Raw genomic sequence first — 24,192 nt, 5'->3', positions numbered from 1 at the left:
ACAATTATTATCCAATAGGTCTTGAAAGTAAACACTGAATTGTATATAAGATGTATCACTTAAAGGCATTTTATAGATTCATTAACAACAGTGAAGACATAAGTGTTAACAATGAACCTTCAGGTGTTGATAATTCTGTATGTCTCATCAGAGATAACTTTTCCATCCCTCTCATCCTTACCCCCACTCGCGTACTCCATGACTAAATAGAGGGTCTTCTCTGTTTCAATAACTTCAAATAATTTTACTGAAAAAAGAAATTAGAGATATCACTCTGTAACTGTTTAGTGCATACTGGATCTGCTTTAAGAAAATTTAAGGTAACCCTAAGGCAGTGGAAAATCTGAGTATTTACTAAAAATTATTACTTATAATTTTAAACCACAAAATTCTCTCAAGGGTTATTACTATTATGGAAGAAAACTACTTACCACAGAGTCATTTGGAACCAACTGCGGGTCAAAAGAGTTAAGTTTCTGGGATTAAAAAACCATTACTTTTTCTAATGAGAATAATATAATAAAAAGGAAAAGCTTAAAATCAGAACAAAATTTTAACAAAAGCTTAAAATGAGACTGTATTATAATGAACCTATCATAAATTGTTAAACAACCTTGGGTAGAAAAACAAAAACAAAAAATTAACATCTCAAATAAACATAAGATTTTTAAATGTGAAAGAAACAGGTGTTTAGGAAATGAGCAGATTAAAAGAAAAATTATTTTTACCTCTTATCCAATTACTTCACATAATATACATGCTTTTTAAATCTTTCATACAATGACTTTATATATGTTCTCAATATATTTATTTATAAATACAGGGGAAAACCAAAAATTATGGGAATAAATTAATTAAAACTGAATTCAATTTTATTTTCTTTAAAATTCAAATTATTTATTTTGCCTATAAACTATGGTCAAATCCAAATGCATATTATCAAATTTCTTTTTTTTTTTTTAAAGATTTTATTTATTTATTTATGAGAGACAGAGAGATACAGAGAGAGAGAGGCAGAGACACAGGCAGAGGGAGAAGCAGGCTCCATGTAGGGAGCCTGACGTGGGACTTGATCCTCTGTCTCCAGGATCAGGCCCTGGGCTGAAGGTGGCGCTAAACCGCTGAGCCACCCGGGCTGCCCTCAAATTTATTTCTTATAAATACCTCAACAGCATGCAATCAATATTTGGAACAACTGATTGATCCAAAAAATATTTATATGCATTAACTCCAACTCATATATACTATTTTCGTGGAGAGCATAAGACAGGCAAGGTAGGAGAAAATAGCCGTCTGCAGCCTTCAATTAACTTATAATCTATTTTTACCAAAAGTATCACTTCTCAGGTTATCACTCCTTTTATATAGAACATCCTTAAAATAGCCTCAAATTAAAGAATATACTTCATCATGTTTATATAAATTTCATACCTATGTTAGGATGATTCAATATCTTCATTATTCGTACTTCTCGAAATAACTGTTAAAGAAAACAGGTAGATATATTTGTTAAAACTATTCATTTGAAGAAATTCATCTTCCTACAAGACACTAGGAGATCCTGGTAATGAGCTAAGAAAGAACAAGAGATTTGTTTCTCAGGTTCAGTTCTAACTTTGCTGACACTTGATTTCCAAGACAATTTTAACAAGATGAATTCAGATGGTTCTTTGTGTGTGTGTGTGAATACACCATATAAAATAAAACTTACATTTTTATTTGACTACTCTTCATTACTGGGAATAAAAGAAAAATACTGTGGAAATGAAACTAAATGATTCTTCACTGATTTTTATCCAAAACCAACATTCCTTGGGGGTGGGGTCCTGATTCTTTAGTCATCTCTACTGGTTGATCAGACACTTTGTGAAAGATTAAGTGCTATAAACCTACACCAACTAAAATTTGAAAAGGAAACAACTATTTTCACAATATTTTTAGGGCAACTTGCATAATAATAGTAAAGGACAATAAAATTACATTTACCACTTTATATAAAACCAAAGCATAGTCACTTTTTAAAATTCCAATGTTAAGAATCCCCATTCTACAATATACAATATAGGGCCCTTTTTTAAAAAATGTGACCTGACATTTTTTTTCCTATGTTGTCTTTGAGTACATGTTAAGCAAGTCAAAATCAAGCACCTAGTTCAAGAAAACAGAAGAATCAATAATTAATGATATTCCAAGAAGTCCATATTGTGACATATGTTTTATCAGAATAAAATCTAAACTTGATGCTTTCAGAGGTGTTGTTTTTTCCAAGGAAGATATACAAAGGCCAGGAAGAACATGAAAAGATGCTCAACATCATTAATCACTAGGAATATGCAAATCAAAATCACAATGAAGTAACACTTCTGACTCAGGATGGCTACTACTAGATTAAAAAAATACAGAAAATAACAAGTCCTGGCAAGGATGTGGTTAAAGTGTATGCACCTAAAAGAACTGAAAACAGAAACCCAAAGAGATTTGTTGTACACTCATGTTATAATAATACAATGGTATTACTCACAACAGTTAAAAGGTCCACTGATGAATGAAAGAGCAAAATGTGGTATATCCATGCAATGGAGTCATATTAAGTCTTAAAAATGAAAGAAATTCTGACATACACTATAACATGAACAAACCCTCAGGACATTATGCTAAATGCAATAAGCCACTCAAGGAAGGAGAAATATTGTATGATTTCACACTAGGTACCTAGAAGTAAGATAGTCAAACTAACAGACATAGAAGATAGCCAGGGCCTGGAGTAACAGAGGCATAGAGATAGATTATTATTATTTTTTAAAAGATTTTATTTATTCATGAAAGACACAGAGAGAAGGTAGAGACACAGGCAGAGGGAGAAGCAGGCTCCCATGAGGAGCCCGATATGGGACTCGACCCCAGAATTCCAAGATTATACCCTGAGCCAAAGGCAGACACTCAATCGCTGAGCCACCCAGGCATCCCCATAGAGAGGTTTACTGTTTAATGGGCACAGAATTTTCAGTTTGGGGAGATGAAGAAAGTTCTAGAGATGGACAGTAGTAATGACTGCACCTGACACCACTGAACTCTACATTTAAAAATGGTTGAGTCAAAAAAAAAAAAATGGTTGAGTCAATCTTATGTATATTTTAACACAAGTTAAATACAGAAATATAATGTGTTGATATGCCTCAAAAAACTTCACACCAGTAGGAAAACCTACTTAAGGCTTATCTACCATAGAAATCTTGCCCTAGCCATCCTTGATAATTCACACACAAAATACATGCAGTACAGAAGTCTCTCTATGTGGGTGCACATATATGCACTCATATAAATTTTAATATAATCTATGATGCCTGTAATTTTAACATTTAAAAATTGCACATCAATAAATAGAATGCCGAAGCAAATAAAATTCATGTTCGTCTATGTCATTATTTCAGTCCTGAGAGAAAGAGCACACAGTTTCAACCTTCAGTGTTCAAAACACTGGAGATCATCTCTTTCCTGGCCTCTGCTAGCCTATCCTCCAGACCTTCCTCCTGCCACACTGGCTGCCCAGCCTTTTGTTGGATCCTCTCCTTTCTACTCAATGTTTAAACATGGTGCCCTTCAGGATTTAGCTCTTAGCCTCCTTGTCTTCTTACTCTACATGCTCTTGCTGGGTGATTTATCATGACTTTAAATATCAATTTACTGGTGTCTCCTAAATTTAAATTTTCCAGAGCATTCTCCTTATCCTAACCTTTATATCTAAATACTTAATATTTTCGCAGAAATTCAAACCCAAGACTTGATGTCTCACACCAAATTTGATCTTTGCCCGACTCTCCCCAGCTCTCTATATCCATCTAGCACCTATTAGAGAAAGTTTGTTTTCTTTAAGCCTTTTTTTCTTTAAGATTTTGTTTATTCATGAGAGACCCAGAGAGAAGCAGAAACACAGGCAGAGGGAGGAGAAGCAGGCTCCCTCCGGTGAGCCTGATGTGGGATTTGATTCTAGGACCCCAGGACCGTGACAACCGTGGTTGAAGCAGATGCTCAATCACTGAGCCACACAGGCATCCCAAGATTTTATTATTTTTAAGAACAATTGAAAATATTTTAATTTTTTTATTTTTAAAGATTTTATTTCTTTGAGAGAGTGCACACAAGCTGGGGGAGGAAGAGTGGGAGGGAGAAGAAGGAGAAAGAATCTCAGACAAATATCCACACCAAACGTGGGGCCTGATGCGGGGCTCAATCTCACAACCCTCTGATCGTGACCTGAGCAGAATGAGATGACCAACTGACTGAGTCATCCAGGTGCCCCATGAATATTTACTTAATAATTTAATAAAATATTAAGACATTAATCATTAGAGTTATAACTAGAGACTCATCCCCACCTCTTTTTCCTCCTTCCCACCCTAATAACCATTGCCCTAAGGTTGGCATATAACAAGCTTCCATACTTTTATACTTTTCTATGTGTGTGTATAATAAATAGCAATGTTACTTCTTTGTGTTTCATACTTTATATGAATGGATTCCTACTGAATATATTTCTCTAAACTTATTTTTTCTTCAACACAATGTTTTTTTGTTCTAGTATAGATCTGGTCCACTTACTTTAATTGCTGTGTTCCATTACAAGAAGAAACCACAGTTTATACAGTGTTCTTCTGAGGATGCTTATTTATATATTTTCACTATTTATATATTTTCACAATCAGTGTTACCATGAATATTCTTGACATGTTTCCTTAAATACCTAGAAGCTTAATTTTTTGATAGCGGTGTACATACACCTTGAACTTTATTAGGTCTCATTGAATTTGCCCTCCACTCCCAATTCTGTACATGAAGGCCTAGAACTCAAGAAATATTGAGTGTCTACTCTGCTTGGTCTTTATTTTTGGGCCCCACAGCCCTTAATGACCCTTTGGGCTGTAAGTCTCTGTTAATGATGACTTTGCTGACTGGAGCTTCTGACAAAAGGAAACAATCTCTACTCAGAGGAGGCCCCATAGGGTTTTGGACTCATTCCCTCCCCAAAATGGCTAACAGGTTTTAAAAAGTAGCTATTAGTTCACCACCAGGCTCTTGTCAAAACTGAACACCTGTCTCAGACAGGTGTCCATTGACCAAACTGTCTTACTCAGGTACATGGACCAGGATTAGGTGGAGAATACAGCATCCGAAGTGTGTGTATGTCTATATATACATTCATATATGTGAACATATGGTTTTACTTTTAGGGCAGTTTTAGGTTCACAACGAAATTGAGCAGGAAGTACAGTTACCACACACCTCCTGTTCCCATACATGCACAGCCTCCCCAACCATCAACATCCTCCACCAGAGTGGTACATTTGTTAAAATCGATGAATCTATATTGATACACAGTGTCCCAAATTCTGTAGTCTACATTAGGGTTCATTCTTGCTGTTGTAAATTCCATGGGTTTTGACAAATGTATAATGACATGTATCCACCATCACAGTATCACACAGAAGTTTCATTGCCTTAAATAGCCTCTGTGCTCCACCTATTCATCCTTCCCTCTCCATAAATCTCTGGCAACCACTAATCTTTTTACTTTCTCCATAGTTTTGCCTCTTGAGATCATATAGTTGGAATCATATAGAATGTGGTTTTTCCAGATTGACTTCTTTCACTTAGTAATGACACATTTAAGGTTCTTCCGTGTCTTTTCATGACTTGATAGAGTATTTCTTTTTAGCACTTGAATAACATTTCATTGTATGAATGTACCAGTGTATTTATTCATGAACCTATTGAAGGACATTTTGATTACTTCCAAGTTTTGACAATTATGACGAAAGCTGCTATAAACCCTGTGTAGGTTTGACTGCTGGATTATACAGTATGTTTAGTTTTGTAAGAAACTATCAAACTATCTTCCAAACTATCAAACCATCTACCATTTTTATTCCCACCAGCAATGAGAGTTCTTGCTGCTCCACATCCTTAGCAGTGTTCAGTGTTCTCAGTGTTTTCGATTTTCACATTCTAATAGGTGTGTAGTGGTATCTCACTGTTGCTTTAATTTGCAATTCCTAATAACAGATGGTGTTGACCATCTTTCCATATGCTTATTTGCCACCTATAGATTTTCTTTGATGAGATGCCTGTTCATATCATTTGACCAGTTTTTTAATCAGTTGTTTGTTTTCCTGAGTCTTTTCAAGTCAATTTTTGAGCCTGTTACAATCTCCAATAAAACCAGATGCCTGTGGATAATAGTGAACATGGATTGTTCATCAAATACCTTGTCGATTCTACTTTGCAACATCAGAGAATGGCTTATTCCCATGAGTAGCCCTGAAGGCCCAAGCAGAGGGAGCCAGAAGTCACATACCCTCACTTCTTCCTTGTAGGTGTCAGGGAGGTGGAGGGTCTGGCCTGAGTGGGGTGGCCTCAGCCACTGGAATCCAGGTAGCTATCCCCTCTTCCTTGCCTGGACTTCTGAGGACTGACAGCAGGAGTGGAGCTGTCCGGTGGGATCTTGGGTGTTCTCGGAGGGCAGTCTCCTTAGAACACACTCAGGGTGTAACAACACACATGTATCATCTCATGGTTTCTGGTCAGGGCTTCACTGGGTCCCCTGGTTTCCAACAAGGTATTGGTCTCTCCTCTCGGGGCCTGACTGGGGAAGAATCCATTTCCAAGCTAACCTAGGCTGCAGCTATAGGACTGAGGACTCCGGCTTCTTGTTGGCCCTTGAGAGGAGGCCACCCTTACTTCTTAGAGACTGTTCACATGTCCTTGCCAAGCAGGCTTCTTGAACATGGCCATTTACCTTATTATCAAGCCAGCAAGGATAATCTCCAGGGCAAGTTGGCTGGCAAGACAGTCTTATCTAACATAATGTAATCATGGGAATGAAATCGCACCACTTTTTCCATATTCTATTGGTTAGAGGTCCTGCAATTCAAGGAAAACGAATTATATAAAAGTGTGAACACCAGAAGTGAGGGTCATTGGGGATTGCCTTAAGTCTGTTCAATACAATTAAACATTACATAAACCAATGAATTAAAGTTTGTTGTTTAACAGAACAAACCAAACTGAATAATACTAGATAAAATCTGCTAAAGAAATTGCTGTCCACTTAAGTGCTGGCAAGATAAATGTTAAAGATTAAAAGAAAATCTAGGGGTTTGCTCTCAGATCATTCCTGGCGGTCTTGAGATTTTATTTATGTTTTATGAGAGACACAGAGAGAGAGGCAGACACAGCCAGAGGTTGAGAAGCAGGCTCCCTGCAGGGAGCCCGATGCAGGACTCAATCCCAGGACCCCGGGATCACGACCTGAACAGAGGCAGACACTCAACCAGAGCCATCCAGGTGCTCCTTTTCCTGGGTGTCTTTAAATCCTCCCTTTGTTACTTAAAAAACAACAGGGGATCCCTGGGTGGCTCAGTGGTTTAGCACCTGCCTTTGGCCTAGGGCGTGATACTGGAGATCTGGGATCAAATCCCACATTGGGCTCCCTGCATGGAGCCTGCTTCTCCCTCTGTCTCTGTCTCTGTCTCTCTCTGTGTGTCTCTCATGAATAAATAATATATTAAAAAAAATAAAAAACAAAACAAAAACTGGAAATAGTAGCAAATGTGAGTGGTATGGGTGAGATCTGTGCAAGATAAACAAAGCTGAATGTCAATCAACAGACCCAAACTAGGAGTGGGGAGAAAAAAGTTTGGCCTGAAGTGAAAAGACTGGTTAATGGTTATGCATTTTGTTTAATTTAAATGTTAAATGTCAATGTAATTTTTAAATAATTCCTCCTTTTAACATACTTTTCCCATTAACAGTTCTTTACTGCATGTGGAAAAGGGCTTTCACACCTTACTTTCTCACTGGCACAGGTACTTTCAGAAGGTGGTCTAGGAAGTACAGCATGAACATGCCACACCAACTCTAATTCCAGCTCCTCTTCCCTTTCTTCTGCCTCAAGAAAACACATCAGACTACAAGAGTGGAGACAGTATTGTCACATGGGTAATCCTGAGCTTATTCTCATTAATTTTTATGCGATTATTGGCAAATTTAGTAGTTTACTCTTGGAAGCAAACTGGCTAGACTACATATCCTTCAAACATTTGTCCATAAATACTGGTTTTTGATTGGTTGTTTATTTCATAAACTGGGTTTTTGAGCGGCACTGAGTTCATGAATGCAGTCCCTGATTGAAACCTAGAATTTAGCCATTCTGTTCTTCCAAGAACAGAGATGACCTAAAGAGAGGATTAAAATTATCTTGTGAAAATTGGGGTGCCTAACAAAAACGTGCCTGAGTAGAAGGCTACTGTCCTGCTATCTGAGGATAGATGAAGCCAGAGAAACAGTTACAGGAAGGGCCAAAGTTCTCATCAGAAAGTAGTTTTTTATTCTGGTGAAAAAATAATACACAGTCATTGGGTTATTGCATCTCAAAGATGTCTTCAATATATTGTTCTATCCTTAGTTTCCTCTCCTTCAGTTATCACTGACAACGAGTGCGGAAAAAAACCACAATAAGCAAGAGCATGAATGGGTCTGTGTGGGTTGGGTGTGTGTAGGCTAAAAATGATAGGCAGTTGTGGAAAGAGGAAGAGTGCTTGCTGTTGAAGAAGTGATTAGTGTGTTTTAAGGGGCATACTGACCAAGGATAATGAAATGCCAGTAGCCTGACCCACTAATTACCCTTCCTCCCAAAGAAACACTTCAACTGTCAGCTAGATTTGGGTCATTAACACTAAAAATCCAGAGAATTGGGGCCAACTCAACAGTAGCACATGGCTTTAGTAAAGGTCTAAGATGTCTCCTCCTCTTCATGATTCCCTTCACCCCTTCCCTAAACCGCAATATTCCAGCTGGCTCCATGCACACAGGAAAGGGATAAGACTAATTAATGTCAGAGTCTCTGTATCAGCTACAGAGGAAGAGAGAGACACAGACAGACAGACAGACAGCCAAAGATACATGATCTCTTAGCCCAGAGCAAACTTTTATCAGCAATGGTGCTAATCTTACCAATGTTGCTCTTCCTTAGGAAAGGTGGAGAAGGTTGAGGGAAGAAAGAGAGCTGAAAATTTAGACCATGCTAAGAAGTTTACTTTGAGAAGGACAGTTATTGTTAAAAAAAAAAAAAGTCGATTACTGTAGGTATCATACGTCACGTACAAGCCAGGAAAACAGGTTCGCAAATACATGAGGTAGTCCCACACTACTATTTGAATTTCTGATTCTAATTATTAGTTCATTTTTTCTTGTTTGTTTTCAAACTGTGACATCCTGATGTTATAGATGTTAACTTACTACTTCAGCTTTGCTGTGGGCTGAAATTAAGGCCAGAGTTTGTTCGTATTTTGTGTGTTGAATTAAAGAGATGAGTGCCGGGTGAAGGCCTGAGATGAGTTTTCTCTATGAGGCAGGAGGGGCCTTTACTGTTGAGACTTCATGACAGCTATTCTAGTTGTTCAGAGGCCTGGATTGTTTCCTTCTTGGCGTTGTGCCAGGTAACTGAAGTGAGTAAACAAGACAGAGATGTACTTCCCAATTCAGTCCTTTGGTTAGGGCTGAAGGTCAGGGTCAGTCAAACCCCATTAGTGTTCATCAGTATTTGCCTCATTTATGAGCATTTTCTGTTTCTCCTCTTAACTGTTCTTTTCCTTCGTACCTCTTTTATTCCTTTCGCCTCTCTTTTTTGAAGGTGGGAAAATCTGTTCTATTTAGAAGTAGCCATGTGGACATGGCTTGGACAATCCTCGTTCTATTTACACCCAAAGCATCGTAGTCAGGGGCCAGTCAAATGCACATTATCTTCCTTCCACCAGACCCGCTCACCGGGTTGCTCTTGGCTTCATCAAGGTCATAGGACACCTTCACTGCTTGTCTGGCCTTGAAGCAGATGCAGAACAACACTGGGGCCACGGGGAACTTGACAAAAGCAGAGTGTTCAGGCTTGTTCCTGTTGGGAGAGCTCTTCTAGGCTGTCATCAGCCACTGAGAACTGGAGGAGGGTGACATTCAGATCTTCTTGTGCCTTCCCACACAGCCTTCTTGGCCTTTCCAGTGTTTGATTCTGATTTGGGTTTAGTGAGGGGCAAGAGCCCTTCTTTGCCTTCACTGTAATCTCTGTAATAATCCTATCCTTATCTTTGATAGCTGTTTACCAGCCTATTGATGAGACGTGTGGGCACCATTTTACCCTACAAGTGACATTCAGTTCCAAGAGAATGCTGGGTCCACATTTAGATGCCCTCAGAGGTGCCCATCCATTGAGGGATTTTATATATGACATGCCTTTATTAACAGAAACCTATAAATTAAACTTTCAGCTTTTAAGTTTCTAGGATCATCATTTCACTCCTTTTTTCAGCTTTCATGCATCTTATAGACATACCACATATTATACAAAGTTATTGTTAATAGCAGAATAAAAACATAAGTGAATTTCTTAAGTTTATCCTGTGAAATGGTAGTTGGAAAAAAGAGATCTGAATACAATTAAATGAATATATATTAGATGATTTCTAACTAAAATAATAAAATGATCATTCCGTATTTTTTCTCAACCTTGACAACTGATAAGTCAACTGTTTGTTGCAAAGTTAAGAGAAGGATATGCTTTTTAAATTACAAGCTGGGCCACTTTCCCAAGTAATCTATCATCTAGATAGATCACAAGATTATAAGATTCTTATTTCTTATAAACTGGTACCAATTTTATATTGCTTGAGTCCTTCCCAAGGCCTCAAACAATTCTGAGCTCAAGCTGGTGCAAAATAAATGTACTATTTAAGACAGCAAATGATTTCAGACAGAAGATATTAAACATAAAATAGATCAAATTCGAAAATAGTTTAAATTAGAAATGATGGAAACATCATCCATAGTGCATCCATAAGGATGGCAAAAATTAAGAAATCTGATAATATAAGATGTTGGCAAAAATGCAGGGCAACAGTAAATCTCATACAGTTTTAGCAGAAGTACAAACTGTGCAACCACTCTGAAGAACAACCTGACATTATCTAGTAAAGTTGAGGATATGCATGACCTTCAGCCTAGCAATTCTGCTTGGAGAGATATATCCTTTTACATACATCTTCACAAAAAGACAAACACAATAATGATCATTGCAGCACTGCTTCTAGAGCAAAAGTGAAAAGCTATCTAGAAAAAAAAGTGAGACACAAAAACACCAGGAACAATCTACATAACCACCAACAAAAATACACAAACTAAAAAAAAAAAAAAAAAAAAAAAAAAAAAAATACACAAACTATACTGTATCTGTTAATAAGAAAATGGGTAAGCGTAGAATACTTATACAGTGGTATGCAATTACAGTAGTGAAAATAAATGAACTAGACTATATAGGCTAACATGACTAAGACTGTAAGACAATGTTATGTGAAAAAAGCAAGTTGTAAAAGGTTAAGAGGTTTAAAAATAAATAATATAGAAACACACATTCAGATGCAATGAAACGCCGAGACACCTGCACCCCGATGTTTCTAGCAGCAATGTCCACAATAGCCAAACTGTGGAAGGAGCCTCGGTGTCCATCGAAAGATGAATGGATAAAGAAGATGTGGTCTATGTATACAATGGAATATTCCTCAGCCATTAGAAATGACAAATACCCACCATTTGCTTCAACGTGGATGGAACTGGAGGGTATTATGCTGAGTGAAGTAAGTCAATCGGAGAAGGACAAACATTGTATGCTCTCATTCATGTGGGGAATATAAATAATAGTGAAAGGGAATAGAAGGGAAGGGAGAAGAAATGGGTAGGAAATATCAGAAAGGGAGACAGAACATGAAGACTCCTAACTCTGGGAAATGAACTAGGGGTGGTAGAAGGGGAGGTGGGTGGAGGGTGGGGGTGACTGGGTGACGGGCACTGAGGGGGGCACTTGATGGGATGAGCACTGGGTGTTATTCTGTATGTTGGTAAATTGAACACCAATAAAAAATAAATTTATTATAAAAAATATAGAAACACACATATGAAAAGTATCTTTAGTTTGAATGAGAATAAGAAAGATCAAATTCAGAACAGCAGGTATTTCCAGGTAGGAAAATATAGGAATAGAACCCAGAAATAATGCATAAGGCTTCAGCTGTATCTGTAATATTTTATGTCTTAAAAAAAAAATTAGACATGAAACAGTTTAGTCTAACAAATGTCATAAGAAAGCAACTTTATTTTTTAAATGAGAAAGACATTTCGAAGTCCCCATCCAAAAATTATAAATAGTCCAGTTTACTATGTCAACAAACTGCCCAACTTAGAAAAAAAATAAGAGTATGACTCTTCAAATAACAAAATGACAACATGACTTTTAAAACAGCCTAATGGGGGGCGCTTGGGTGGTGCAGTTGGTTAAGTGGCCAATTCTGGGTTTTGGCTCAGGTCATGATCTCAGGGTCCTGGGGCTGAGCCCCATGTCAGGGTCCATGCTCCGTGCAGAGTCTGCCACAGGACTCTCTCTCTCACTCTGCCTCTCCTCATCCCGAGCTCACTCACACACTCTCTCTCAAAGAAATCTTAAAAAACAAAACAAAACAAAAACAAAACCACAACCCAAAACAGTCAGGTGGTTTAGTCTAAAGCTCAGAGGAGATGCAGATTCCTAGCCAATTCCATTTCCAAGAGAAAATTCTTCCGTGTCCACACTTCCATAAATCTTCTGTAGTTTCTTGGGAATACAGAAATAGATGTATTCTTTACATCCAGTAAAGGCCAAGCAATTAGAATAGAGGTGTTAAGAGTCAGAGACAGAACAGAAGCATCAAAAACAACAAACAAATGGGATGCCTGGGTGGCTCAGCGGTTGAGCGTCTGCCTTCGACTCAGGGCGTGATCCTGGGGTTCCGGAATCGAGTCCCACATGGGGCTCCCTGCATGGAGCCTGCTTCTCCCTCTGCCTGTGTCTCTGTCTGTGTGTGTGTGTGTGTCTCTCATGAATGAATAAATAAAAATCTTTAAAAAAAACAAAAATGAGAAACAAAACTACTGTCAAGGGTAAAACAAATAAAAACTAAAGCAATTCTTTAGGAGTAATCCTTGGTTATGAGTGCTTAATTTTAAGAAGGGCAGAGAGATTTAACATTGTTGGGGAGACAGCACAGGAGTCCCTGATGAAAGGTCTCTAAGGGCTGAAACATGATAAATGAATGAGTAAGAATTAAGTGAAGGGGGTGGTGTGCCTTAAGTTGAGGCTGGGGTGAAGAGCTGCAAAGGCCTGGTGGCTGGGATGAAGAGTACGACCAGCAGCAGATGAAAGAAAGTACTGAAGGTGGAGGAGCAGGAGATGAGGCAGGGCAGAGGCTGTGGGGAGCTGGTGGGCCAAGAAGTGGAAGAGGAGGTAGGGCCTCACACATGTTGCTAATGAATTTGATTTCCAGAACACCAAAAATGGAATGCCACCTAAAAGTTTAAATGAAGGTATTTTGTATCCTTGATGACTTTTTAAACTGTGTGTGTGCTTGTGCATGTGTGCGGAGGGATGCAAAACGGATGGAGAAAGACCAGCTAGAAGCCTACTGGAGTAGACCACAGGTGAGAGAATAGAGAGAATAGTAGCTTTGTCTAGAGTGGTCGTGATGGGAAAAGATAAAAGCAGGCATTCTCAAAAGACATGTAAGACAAAATCTGCACATCTCAAGGACAGACTAGAGGGTGAGGAAGAGCAGAGTCAAGAATTGTTCTAGGCTTCTGGCTTGCACAACTTGAGGACACTGTCGTTCACTGAGAGAGGATGCTGGAAGAGCACCAGGTGGGCAAGGTACTGAGTAAGTGGGGCAGAGACGGAGAGTTCAGTTTTGGACATTTAAAGTTTGGGCTATCTTTGAGAGATTACAAGAAAACTTAGGGGAGGTCTGAGTTGAAGGCATAAATTTGTGACTCTGCCCACAGCTGAGACAGCCTAGGAAGAGAATATAGAAAGAAAAGAGGACCAAGCTTTGCGGGGTTCTAACATCAAGGCCAATAAAAAAGACAATGACTCTACACAAACACAAAAGGAGGAGCCAAAAAAATAGAAGAAAATATATGGAGAAATACAATCTTCTTTCAATAAATTCTTGTTAGATTAAGAATTAATGAACACATGAAGCTGGGCTCAGTGGCACTTAGCCTGAACCATAAGACAGTTTCCATTTTAAGTTTTTAAAAAATTTTCATTTCTACTGAGTTAAAAAACCCTAAGTCATGATCAAAGATTGACTGGAGAAAGGAACCAGCATCAGATGATGTGTCAGCAACATTCTAATTGATTACCTTACAAAGATATTTCTCCCTGAAGATTATGTACAGCTCTCAGACAGATTCTAGTCTAGGCTGCTAATCTTATCACACTGAAAAGTTGGAAGACCGGAAGTTTCGATTGGAAGGATAATAGCAAATGGATTCTTAATATGCTTTTTTGATTAGCTTGCTCTGGAAAGTATCTTTCATATTTGGATGCAGCATTTGTGTGTTAAACGTGCCAAATGATTGGTCATTGAGCCTTCTCTCCAATAACAAGAGAGGGTCGACATGGTTTAGAAACATAAAATTTTTGGTCAATGGATTACATGAAACAGTCCCCCCCCCCCCCCCCCCCCCCAGAAAATCTAGTTATCTTCAACAAATTTCTGGCTATACATTATAATTATTGGTATCGCCTTTTAAAGGAAAGGAACACCTTTTCCCTCAAAATCCATCATATTTCAGTTTGAAAGATATACTTTCCACCAATTCTTCACACTGTACACTAAAGAGACATCTTTTAATAGCCTTGATTTCATGATAATCTGTTTTCAATATTTCCTTCAAAGCCAAATCAAGATCAGAGAGGTGTGTTGCTAACCACTAATTTCATGGCAAAAGAAATACTGAGTATTAGGTATAATCTTATTTATTCACATGGCAGTACCATTCCCTGCAGAATTACTGCCCCCATATACACTCTCTCAAAAAGGGCCCTCCTGGTGTTTTCATCATTACTAATTTGAAGACAACTTTTGCAGTCTACAACCCAGCTCACAAAATGCTAATAACTCTTATCACTTAGATTTTCACCAAAACACAAAAGAATTGGTCAAGACTTTTCCTTCAAATGGCCTGCACATGTGAAAAGAACAATAAAGTGAAATATGCAATAAAGCATGCATATGTAACTGGTATTTCAACATATGTCCAGCAGAGATATTTGTTAAGGAATACTGCCAAAGAGCTTCCTCGGTTTTCTCCTTGATAAAAATATGTGTCAATAATTATGTTTGCTTTGACAAGTTTGGTTTCTTGATAATTTGCTAAAAGAATTTAATTCTGAATATTGCTCCCATGGCTCTGTCTTCCTCTCCACCTGTAGTCACCATGGCAAAAACTATTTTGTAGAAGGTCTGGAAAACTTAAGTAGCTTACCAGAGAGGATGCTGGGCTTTAGCAGAAAACTCACCAAAATTTATTTAATTTTGAAATTTTTTCTAAAGATCCTATTTATTCATGAGAGACACCCAGAGAGAGACAGAAACACAGGCAGGGGGAGAAGCAGGTTCCCTGCAAGGAGCCCGATGTGGGACTTGATCCTGGACCCTAGGATCACACCCTGTGCCGAAGGCAGATACTCAACCTCTGAGCCACCCAGGCATCCTCTCACCAAAACTTAAATAGCTTACGTCACCATTTGACAATATTTTACACAAAAGATAACACACCAGACACTAGGAGTCAACAGATTATCTCATTTCAGACTTTACTACTCAGCAAATCACTTCAGAACCACTAAGCCATTTTTGTGAATTGGGACTATAATGCAACATAGTGAAACAATGGAAAATGTGAATGCAAATTAATAAACAATATGCAGAAGATAAACTGCACCCATATGGCTAATAGCTGAAAGCAGCTAACACAAGACTTTGTCATCCATTTATAAGCTAATGTGTCGAAGTTTAAAAACCTAGTGTAATTTCTGAGAAAATCGTAATTAATCTTACATTTCGAGACATGAACTATAAATAAAATTGCTTCATTGTTTTGCTTTTCTTCCAACATGATTAGGCTGCTTAAAAGATCCTGGGGATCTTTTAAGTTCATAAACCATATCCCAAAAAACTAATTAAAATGTGAGGTGAGACTCATGGCCCAAAGAAGAAGAGGTAAATACAGCATCGAACTCAAATAATTTTTAAATGATGTAAACTCATTAAATTGGATATCATTAATTCAAAACATGTGATACAAATAACATGGGAATATTATTTGAACAACTTCGAAGCCAAATATGTTTAACAATTTCAAAGACCAAACTGTTTTTGAGAGCTTTATAGTTTAGAAGGTTTGAACAGCTGAGGTATCAAATTTAGGTTACTTTGTCTATCACTGATGTTGGCAAAGGAAAGTACTATTTCTTATAAATATGTTGCACACAGAAGAGAACATAAAGGATGGGAATCAGCTTAAATTCAGATTAAATCCAGAGTAAGATTTAATGAAACACTTTTGAAAACGAGATTAAAATGAATCCTTCTTTCAAATATATGTTATCATTATCTGCTTTTTAATAAGTATATCTATGACATGGACAACATATTTGGTTATTTCTAACCTATAGGACTTCACTGTCAATGCTAAGGAAAACAAACAGATTACTTCTCCTTCCATTATTATTATTATTTTTTAGATATGACTGACTGGGAGATCCTACTGGCCAAATGTTGAATGTTCTACAATGCACAGGAACTAACCAAACCTTGATCTGTTGTTTGTTTATTTTCAAAACTCTTAACTGAGAGCAAATCTATGAGCATAACTGAAAATTATTTTTAAAAAATGACATATACACAGCGTACAGGCTACATTTAGTGAATGTCGAGCTTTCCTTGGATTTTATTTTCATAGATTAAAGAAAACAAAATTGCCATCATTCTTTATATGCCTATTTGGAAAAGCAACACTTCATCAGCAACATTAGCAAAATTTACAACAGAAATTACTTGTCATCAAGTACATTTTTTAGTTATTCAGATAAATAAAGCAACATTCAGCTTCGCATTTGCGTGTTTCAACAAGTGCAACTGTAGTTCTACAGCCTTCTCTGGGCCCCTTTGGGAAAGGCATTGTGGGGGTCATATTACTGTGTATCTAACCAGCAAAACAGGCCTCAAGTAGTTCTAAATGTCACTTAAAATCACTCTGTTTACCAGAGCAACTCACAGATTAATGGAGGAAGAGTGGAAAAGCCAGATGGGCGATGGACAAGGCCACTGGGCACAGTTAAGCACTTTGTGCATTTTTAAAAGATTCTCGGCAGAGGGGTGGCAAAATATGTTCCACTGTGGTGCCAGCCGAGGAAAAAAGAGCATCTTTGGATAATTTATCTGCCCAGAGGGGATGCCTTTTTGTAACTCATACAACTACATCATGATTAGCTAACAGACTGGTGCTAGAAGTTTCTCCCAGAAGACATCCATAAGGTATACGATTTCATAGAGAAAAAGAAGAATCCAGCAAACATTTTGTTCTCCCTTATCAGAAATATCAATGCTATGAAAGTTACATTGATTGTTAAATTTAAAAGGAATCTCAGGAAGTAGTACAAAGACCGATCTTGGAGTAGAAATACATAAAATGAGTTATCTGGCAACTGAGCCAAGTGGGAAAGCCTTGATATCAAAGATCCAAATTTTTAATTTAATACTAAAATCACAGAAGGTATAGTTAAACACATTATACTACAAAGTTCGTACATTCAGATTCTGTTTTAGGAACTCAAAATTATCTGTCACATTTACATATGTGACCACGATCCTATTACAGTCTAATAAAAATCACAATCCTATACTAATTTGTCATATACAAACTTAACATATATGGCCTATGTGTTAAAATAATTGCTTCATTCTTAAGGTACTAAAACGTTTATCTGAGAAACTTTTCCAACATAAATAATGAAGCAATCTGAAATAGCTTTCCCAGGTTTAACTAGGGCAATCTCCACCCTAACTCCTTCTTTTCCTCCTCCTGTTTTGCATTTGCACTCTTTCAAGAAGTGCTCAAATTTTTTACTCTATGTTAGCTGAGGGACTAGTTCCTATGGAAGAAGGAAGAAATGCAAGTGAAGCAATAAAAGGAAATCGCCTATGGACAATAGTAACTATATGTTTTTAAACAAAGCAGAATCCTGAGTATTTAGAAACAGTTGTTACAAAATTTTATTCTAAAAAAAAAATTTTATTCTACTGAATTAAAAGGCATAAATTCCTTTCATATGGTGTATGCATTTGAGTGGTAGATACTTCTCAAACTACTTGATAAATATAATTGAAATATTATTAAATATAATTATTATGTTTTATGTATCATGTCTTCATACACTGAGGAAAATTTTACCTAATGGGAAATTCAGGGTAACTAACTTCACAGAATACCATATGTTGATAAACTCAAATTCTAATTACTTACTATTAAAATAATTAAATACCTTTTGTAGACTGGTAGGATTTAGCTGAGTTTTGTCTATTATTTTCACAGCAACCTGAAAAAGAGAATCATTAAACTATATATTTGAGAAAACGTATTTTGACGGATTAAAAACTTGTAAAAAGTCTTCTTCATTCCTAACTAAATGTAATTTAGTTGTCTTTGGTGTTCACATAACTAGATGATAAAGTTGAGACAATCTGGCAGCCTTATGATGTATTATTCCATTGACCTAATGTATTATTCCATTGATGTATTTATTCCATTTAGCATATCTGATTCTTAGTCAATAAAACAACAGCTTTAGAATTTTTTCCACTTCTCTCCCCTTTAAAGTAAAAATCATTGGTATCTTAATCTTTTACTTATGATCTTAATAAGTCACAATTATCAGAGGGAAGAGACCTACAAGCTTTCAGTAGTTTAAATATCATGGGAATAAAATGATTAGAGAAATCAAACACCAGAGCTTGCTTATAGCAGCAGACTAACCAAATGGATTAAATCTAAGTCTCTGCCTAATAAAGCCTGTGTCTGAACAGTTCCTGGAGCCAGAATGGGCAGAGAGGACTAAAATTAACTGGTACAGAGCTAAAGAAAAACTTATTAAAAACAAATTCTAAGTGAGATCTTCATAATGTCTTAACTGGATCCAGGAAACATGAGGTAATATTAACTGTTTTTTAGTTTTTACTATACCAATTATTAAATATTAGTAATAATTATTAAATACACACATTTTTGCTATATACATACACATAATTTAAAACACATGGGATTTTAGAAACCCAATTCTCCTATTGCCTGAGAAAAACATCCGTTTTCAACCGTATGTATAATATGATCTCTAAACAGACAAAAGTCAGTGGGTGATTTTATACATATTTATACCTAATTTATCAGAAGCAGTAATTAATGAGAACTAACTCTGGCCCTGTGCTTGGGTTGGGGAACAAACAAAGTCAGAAATGTTTATAGAAACCATATAATGAAGATAGAAGCCTAAGGAAAGTTCATCTGTAGCACATCTGATTTATGAGAGATGCTACATGCAGGGATGAGTCTTTTCTAAATGTTCAAAGGCCAACTTTTTGTCCCATAATATAGCTCTGTCTACAGATGTTCCATTCACACATACCTCAGTGTTTACCATATTTCAAATGTCATTTATTCCCAGCACCAGCTACAGAAAAGATCTGTAACAAGACTCCAGAGAGGTCCAAGTAAATATTAAAAAGCATGAAAACTTACCTCTCTACCAGTTAGGACATGTCTTGCCAATTTCACTTTGGCAAAGTTTCCCTTCCCTATTGTTTTTTGTAAACGATAATTTCCAATGTGAGGCTGCTCGTCTGTTGCTGACGTAATGGAGTTTCTGCACCGGGGAATGTTCTGTCGGCTACTCGATTTGGTAGGCTGGATGTGCGGTTCAGTGTATCCATCCACAGACGTGTGCTATGAGAAAGGTTACAAGATTTCATTGTTAATGAAATTACATTTTAAAAAGGACAGTTAAAAAGACTACAAATGAAAAAACAAACAAAAAAGACTACAAATGACTTTCATTGATAAATCAACTTCAATGAAAATACATTGGGCTACATGATTTATTTTTTATTTTTTATTTTTTTTTACTTATTCATTCATGAGAGACACACCGAGAGAGAGAGGCAGAGACACAGGCAGAGGGAGAAGCAGGCTTCATGCAGGGAGCCTGATGTGGGATTCGATCCTGGGTCTCTAGGATCAGGCCCTGGGCCGAAGGCAGGCGCTAAACCGTTGAGTCACCCACGCTGCCCGGGCTACATGATTTTTAAGTGAGAGGATTCTGTTTACAATTTCTACTTGACTTTCGCTCACTTTGCCGGGGGGGGAATATAACTATTTAAAATGAAATGTTCAGGGGCGCCTGGGTGGCTGTCACTTAAGCATCTGCCTTCAGGTAGTGACCCCGGGGTCCTGAGGTCCAGTCCTCCGTGGGGCTCCCTGCTTCTCCCTCTATCCTCTACTCCTCTCCACTGCTTGCAATCTCTCTCATGCTTGCTGTCTCTCTCTCAAAAAAATACAAGCTTTAAAAAAATGAAATTTTCTTCATAACTTTACAGAGAGAGTGAGCCTGTGTATGAGTAGGGGAGAGAAGGTGGGAGGGAAGAGGCAAAGGGGAGGGAGAGGGAGACAGAATCCCAAGCAGGCTACACGCCCAGCACAGAGCCCAGCACAGAGCCCGATGTGGGGCTCGATTTCATGACCCTGACGTCATGTCCTGAGGCAAAATCAAGAGTTGGATCAACTGAGCCACTCAGGAGCTCCTAGGTATATGCTTTTTTTTTTTAAGATTTTATTTATTTATTTAATATTTATTTATTAGTTTTAAAGATTTATTATTTATTCATTCATTTATTTTATTTATTTATTCTCATGTATCTCTGAGAGACACACAGAGAGAGGCAGAGACACGGGCAGAGGGAGAAGCAGGCTTCCTGTGGTGACCCTGATGCAGACTCAATCCTAAAACCCTGGGATCACACCCCAAGCCAAAGGCAGATGCTCAACCACTGGGCCACCCAGGTGTCCCTAGGTATGAGCTTTTGATTTAAAAAATAATAAAGAGATAGACAGAAGCCATACGGACCATGACTCCTCTAAGGGTGTATCACCCCTTTAAGCTGAGATGACAACACAGCACAGGACTGCTTCACTAAAAGGGCAGACCGTCTTTAAAGCCAAGACAAACAAGTTCATAAATACAGTTCTGTTTCTCCAAACTGGCTCCATTACTTGTCACACTCACTCTTCCATTTGCTGGAATCCAGTGCAGTCAATCGACCACCCAGTTGCCTGTTTCAGGCATCCTAATGCGCCCCTGCCCAAGCCCCTCACTCAGTTCCCCAGGCCTAACCCAGAGCCTCAGCCCTGCCTGCCCGTGACCTGATGCCCGCTGCACTCCTCAGCGCTACTCTCCAGCAAAGGCCCCCCTGTGTCTCGCAGTCCCACACTAGCGACAACTATGATGAGTCCTGTTCAAGGGCAGGCTCAGCACCTGGAGTCCCACGACCAGACTGTTTCACCAGCTCCGATGCTCCTGCTCTTGGTTCAGTGTTGCCCTCATTCTGACACACAGACGTTTCTAGCAGTTTTTGTGAGGACATAGATTCACACGTAATAAACGTTAACATCTTTCTCCAACTAACTTCTTTAAAATAGCTGAAGATGGGTGGCACAAATTGACAAAAGAAAGGAGTGTTTTTTATTTGCGAGGTAAGTGATTTGGCCTTTGCTGTCCTGCCTACACAACTGTAAGCTTGTCTAAAAAATTTTGAGCAGAAAATTTCTTAAAGGCAGTATTAAGGATGACTCCATATACCAATCTCACGCAAAGCATGACTCAAAGTCATTTTCCCATTTGTTATTATTTAAGGATTTAAAAAAAAAACAGGAGAAAATCAAATTATGTATGTAAAAGACTCCATAAAACACAAGATCTCCACTTTCAGATTTTTTTCAACTCAGCACAAATTAAAGGGTTGTCTCTGTGTCTTACACACACCTGCAGCCTCAGGCCTCATCGTGAACTAGCGCCTCATTCGTGTATTCTCACAGCAAACTGCTTTCATGTATCTCATCACCCACTCCACTGTACTATCATTATACACTTACTTCTCTGTCTCTGCCACCCTACCACGAGCAATTTGAGGACAGGGATGTTTTCCTTTCATTTTTATATACTCACCACACTGCAGAGCGCCAGACACAGAGGAAAGGCTCAATAAATCAATAAGTCTCAAAGTGTTGTCCCTGAACCAGCACCATCAGCATCATCTGGAAACTTGTTAGAAATGCAAATTTTCTGGCCCTGTTCCAGGCCAGTAGGAAATTCTGGGGGTGGGCCCAGCAATCTGTGTTCTAACAAGTCCTCCGGGTGATTCTGATGCATGCTGAAGTCTGAAAACTGCTGCAATAAATAACATAAGAAGTAGGTAAATACAAAGTTATTCACTGCCTTTTGGAGACTTTTCTATTATCTGAGCACAAACAAGAGATGTTAATTATAATCAATTTCTAAGCATTAACAAGTTGCTATACTCTTTCCCATAAACAGTACTTCTCTATCTGAACTTGTTCTGCAGGGAATGTGGACCTGTCCATCCTTCAAGATTTAATTTTATCTCCTTCTCAAAGAAGATTCCTATGTCTTTCCACAAAGCAGAGGTGATTCCCTCTCTCTTCTGTTGCTATTTTTATGTCCAATACAAATTTCTACTACTAGAACTATCACACCATCTTCTAAGTATGTGTCCGTCGTCTGTTTTCACTGTTAGGCCAGAAGCTCCCATAAGCCCCATAACTTAATATAGTGTTTGGCACACCGAAGGCACCTAGTATATAAAAGCTAAATCGAAGGAACTGGGGGCCCTTGTACTCCTGATGGCCGAAGAGAAGAACTTCTGAGGAATGATTCCTTGCAGTGCAGATATTTGATGTGTAAAATACCCACCTCCCAATGCTAGTTGCAAGGCACATCCTGTCATTAAACTATGACAGCCTGCATTACTGGCCTCAAATTTCATGCCCTTCTGTTGCCATGTAACTCTCCAATGTCCTTCCGCTGAGAGTAGGGCTTAGTTTCCTGCTCTTTGGGGGTTCAGTCACATGATCTGATCTGGCCAAAAGAATGAGCTGGAAGTGACAGTATAGCTAGTCCCAAACTAGTCATCAAGAGACTCTGCTGTGTTTCAGATTGCTCTCTTAAGCTTCTGCCATCACCCTGAGAAGGCCTTGCCCAGGCTGACACAAGAAAGATAAGAAATACATGAAGTAGAGCCACTCGCAGCTGAGCCCAGATTAAATCAACTGGTTCCCCAGATGACCCACGGACTCATGAGAAATGATATACGCTTGTCAGTTTAAGCCACTGAGTGCTGGATGGTCTATTACACAGCAAGGCCAGCTGATACACACAGCTATCACTATTTTTATTTTTTTCTTTTTTTTATCAATATTTTTAAATCCAGAGATAAACATAAAGGAACAATAAACAATTAGGGGATTCTTATCAAACATGTTCAAATTCTAGTACTCTGCAACCATAAAAAAGAGGGGTTGCTAGATAATCAATTCCCTAATGAACTCTTTTTTTTTTTTAAAGATTTATTTATTTATTTATGATAGACATAGAGAGAGAGAGAGAGGCAGAGACACAGGAGGAGGGAGAAGCAGGCTCCATGCCGGGTGGGACTCGATCCCGGGACTCCAGGATCACGCCCTGGGCCAAAGGCAGGTGCCAAACAGCTGAGCCACCCAGGGATCCCCCCCCCAATGAACTCTTGATCAAATAAGCTACATATGGGTAGACTCCTTAACTTTTTTGTATCCCCAGCAAGTACAGTAAAAAGAGGGGTCAGCAAACTTTTTTTTGTAAAAAGCTGCATAATAAATTATTTAGGCTTTGTAGACCATATACTGTCTCTGTTGCATATGCATTCCACCCCCCCCCCCCCCCAGCTTCTTAAAAATTTAAGAACCTTTCTTAGTTCAGGGTCATAACAAAAAAACACCAAAAGGCTGGATTTGGCCCCTTGGATAACACACGACCCCTAGTATAACATATATTTTGGGATGCAGGATTAAATTGTTTCTGGATGATCCTACTAACAGAATAGGAGATTCTAGGAAAAGCATGAGTATGGCTATGTCTGTACCTGGAGAGCAGAGGAGAGTATAGAGGGCTTATCT

The 24,192-nt window shown here is 38.2% G+C and overlaps 1 protein-coding gene across 6 annotated transcripts in view; it reads right to left on the bottom strand.

Moving 5' to 3' along the window:
* The window catches only part of MARK1 (microtubule affinity regulating kinase 1), a 116,455-nt gene that overhangs the window by 48,679 nt on the left and 43,584 nt on the right, over positions 1 to 24,192 (bottom strand). For all 6 annotated transcript variants that reach the window (XM_038586176.1, XM_038586177.1, XM_038586178.1 and 3 more), the window contains exons 2-5: positions 19,711 to 19,914; positions 18,461 to 18,514; positions 1,432 to 1,480; positions 182 to 247 (exon numbers count right to left, since the gene is read on the bottom strand). In XM_038586176.1, coding sequence (XP_038442104.1) covers positions 182 to 247; positions 1,432 to 1,480; positions 18,461 to 18,514; positions 19,711 to 19,914 — 373 coding nt within the window. The remainder of the gene's footprint in view (positions 1 to 181; positions 248 to 1,431; positions 1,481 to 18,460; positions 18,515 to 19,710; positions 19,915 to 24,192) is intronic.

This window comes from Canis lupus, chromosome 38 (assembly GCF_011100685.1).
Source record: "Canis lupus familiaris isolate Mischka breed German Shepherd chromosome 38, alternate assembly UU_Cfam_GSD_1.0, whole genome shotgun sequence".
NCBI classification, from domain to species: Eukaryota; Metazoa; Chordata; class Mammalia; order Carnivora; family Canidae; genus Canis; species Canis lupus.
The sequence above is the reverse complement of the archived record's forward strand: the minus strand, read 5'-3'. Positions and strand labels throughout refer to the sequence as shown.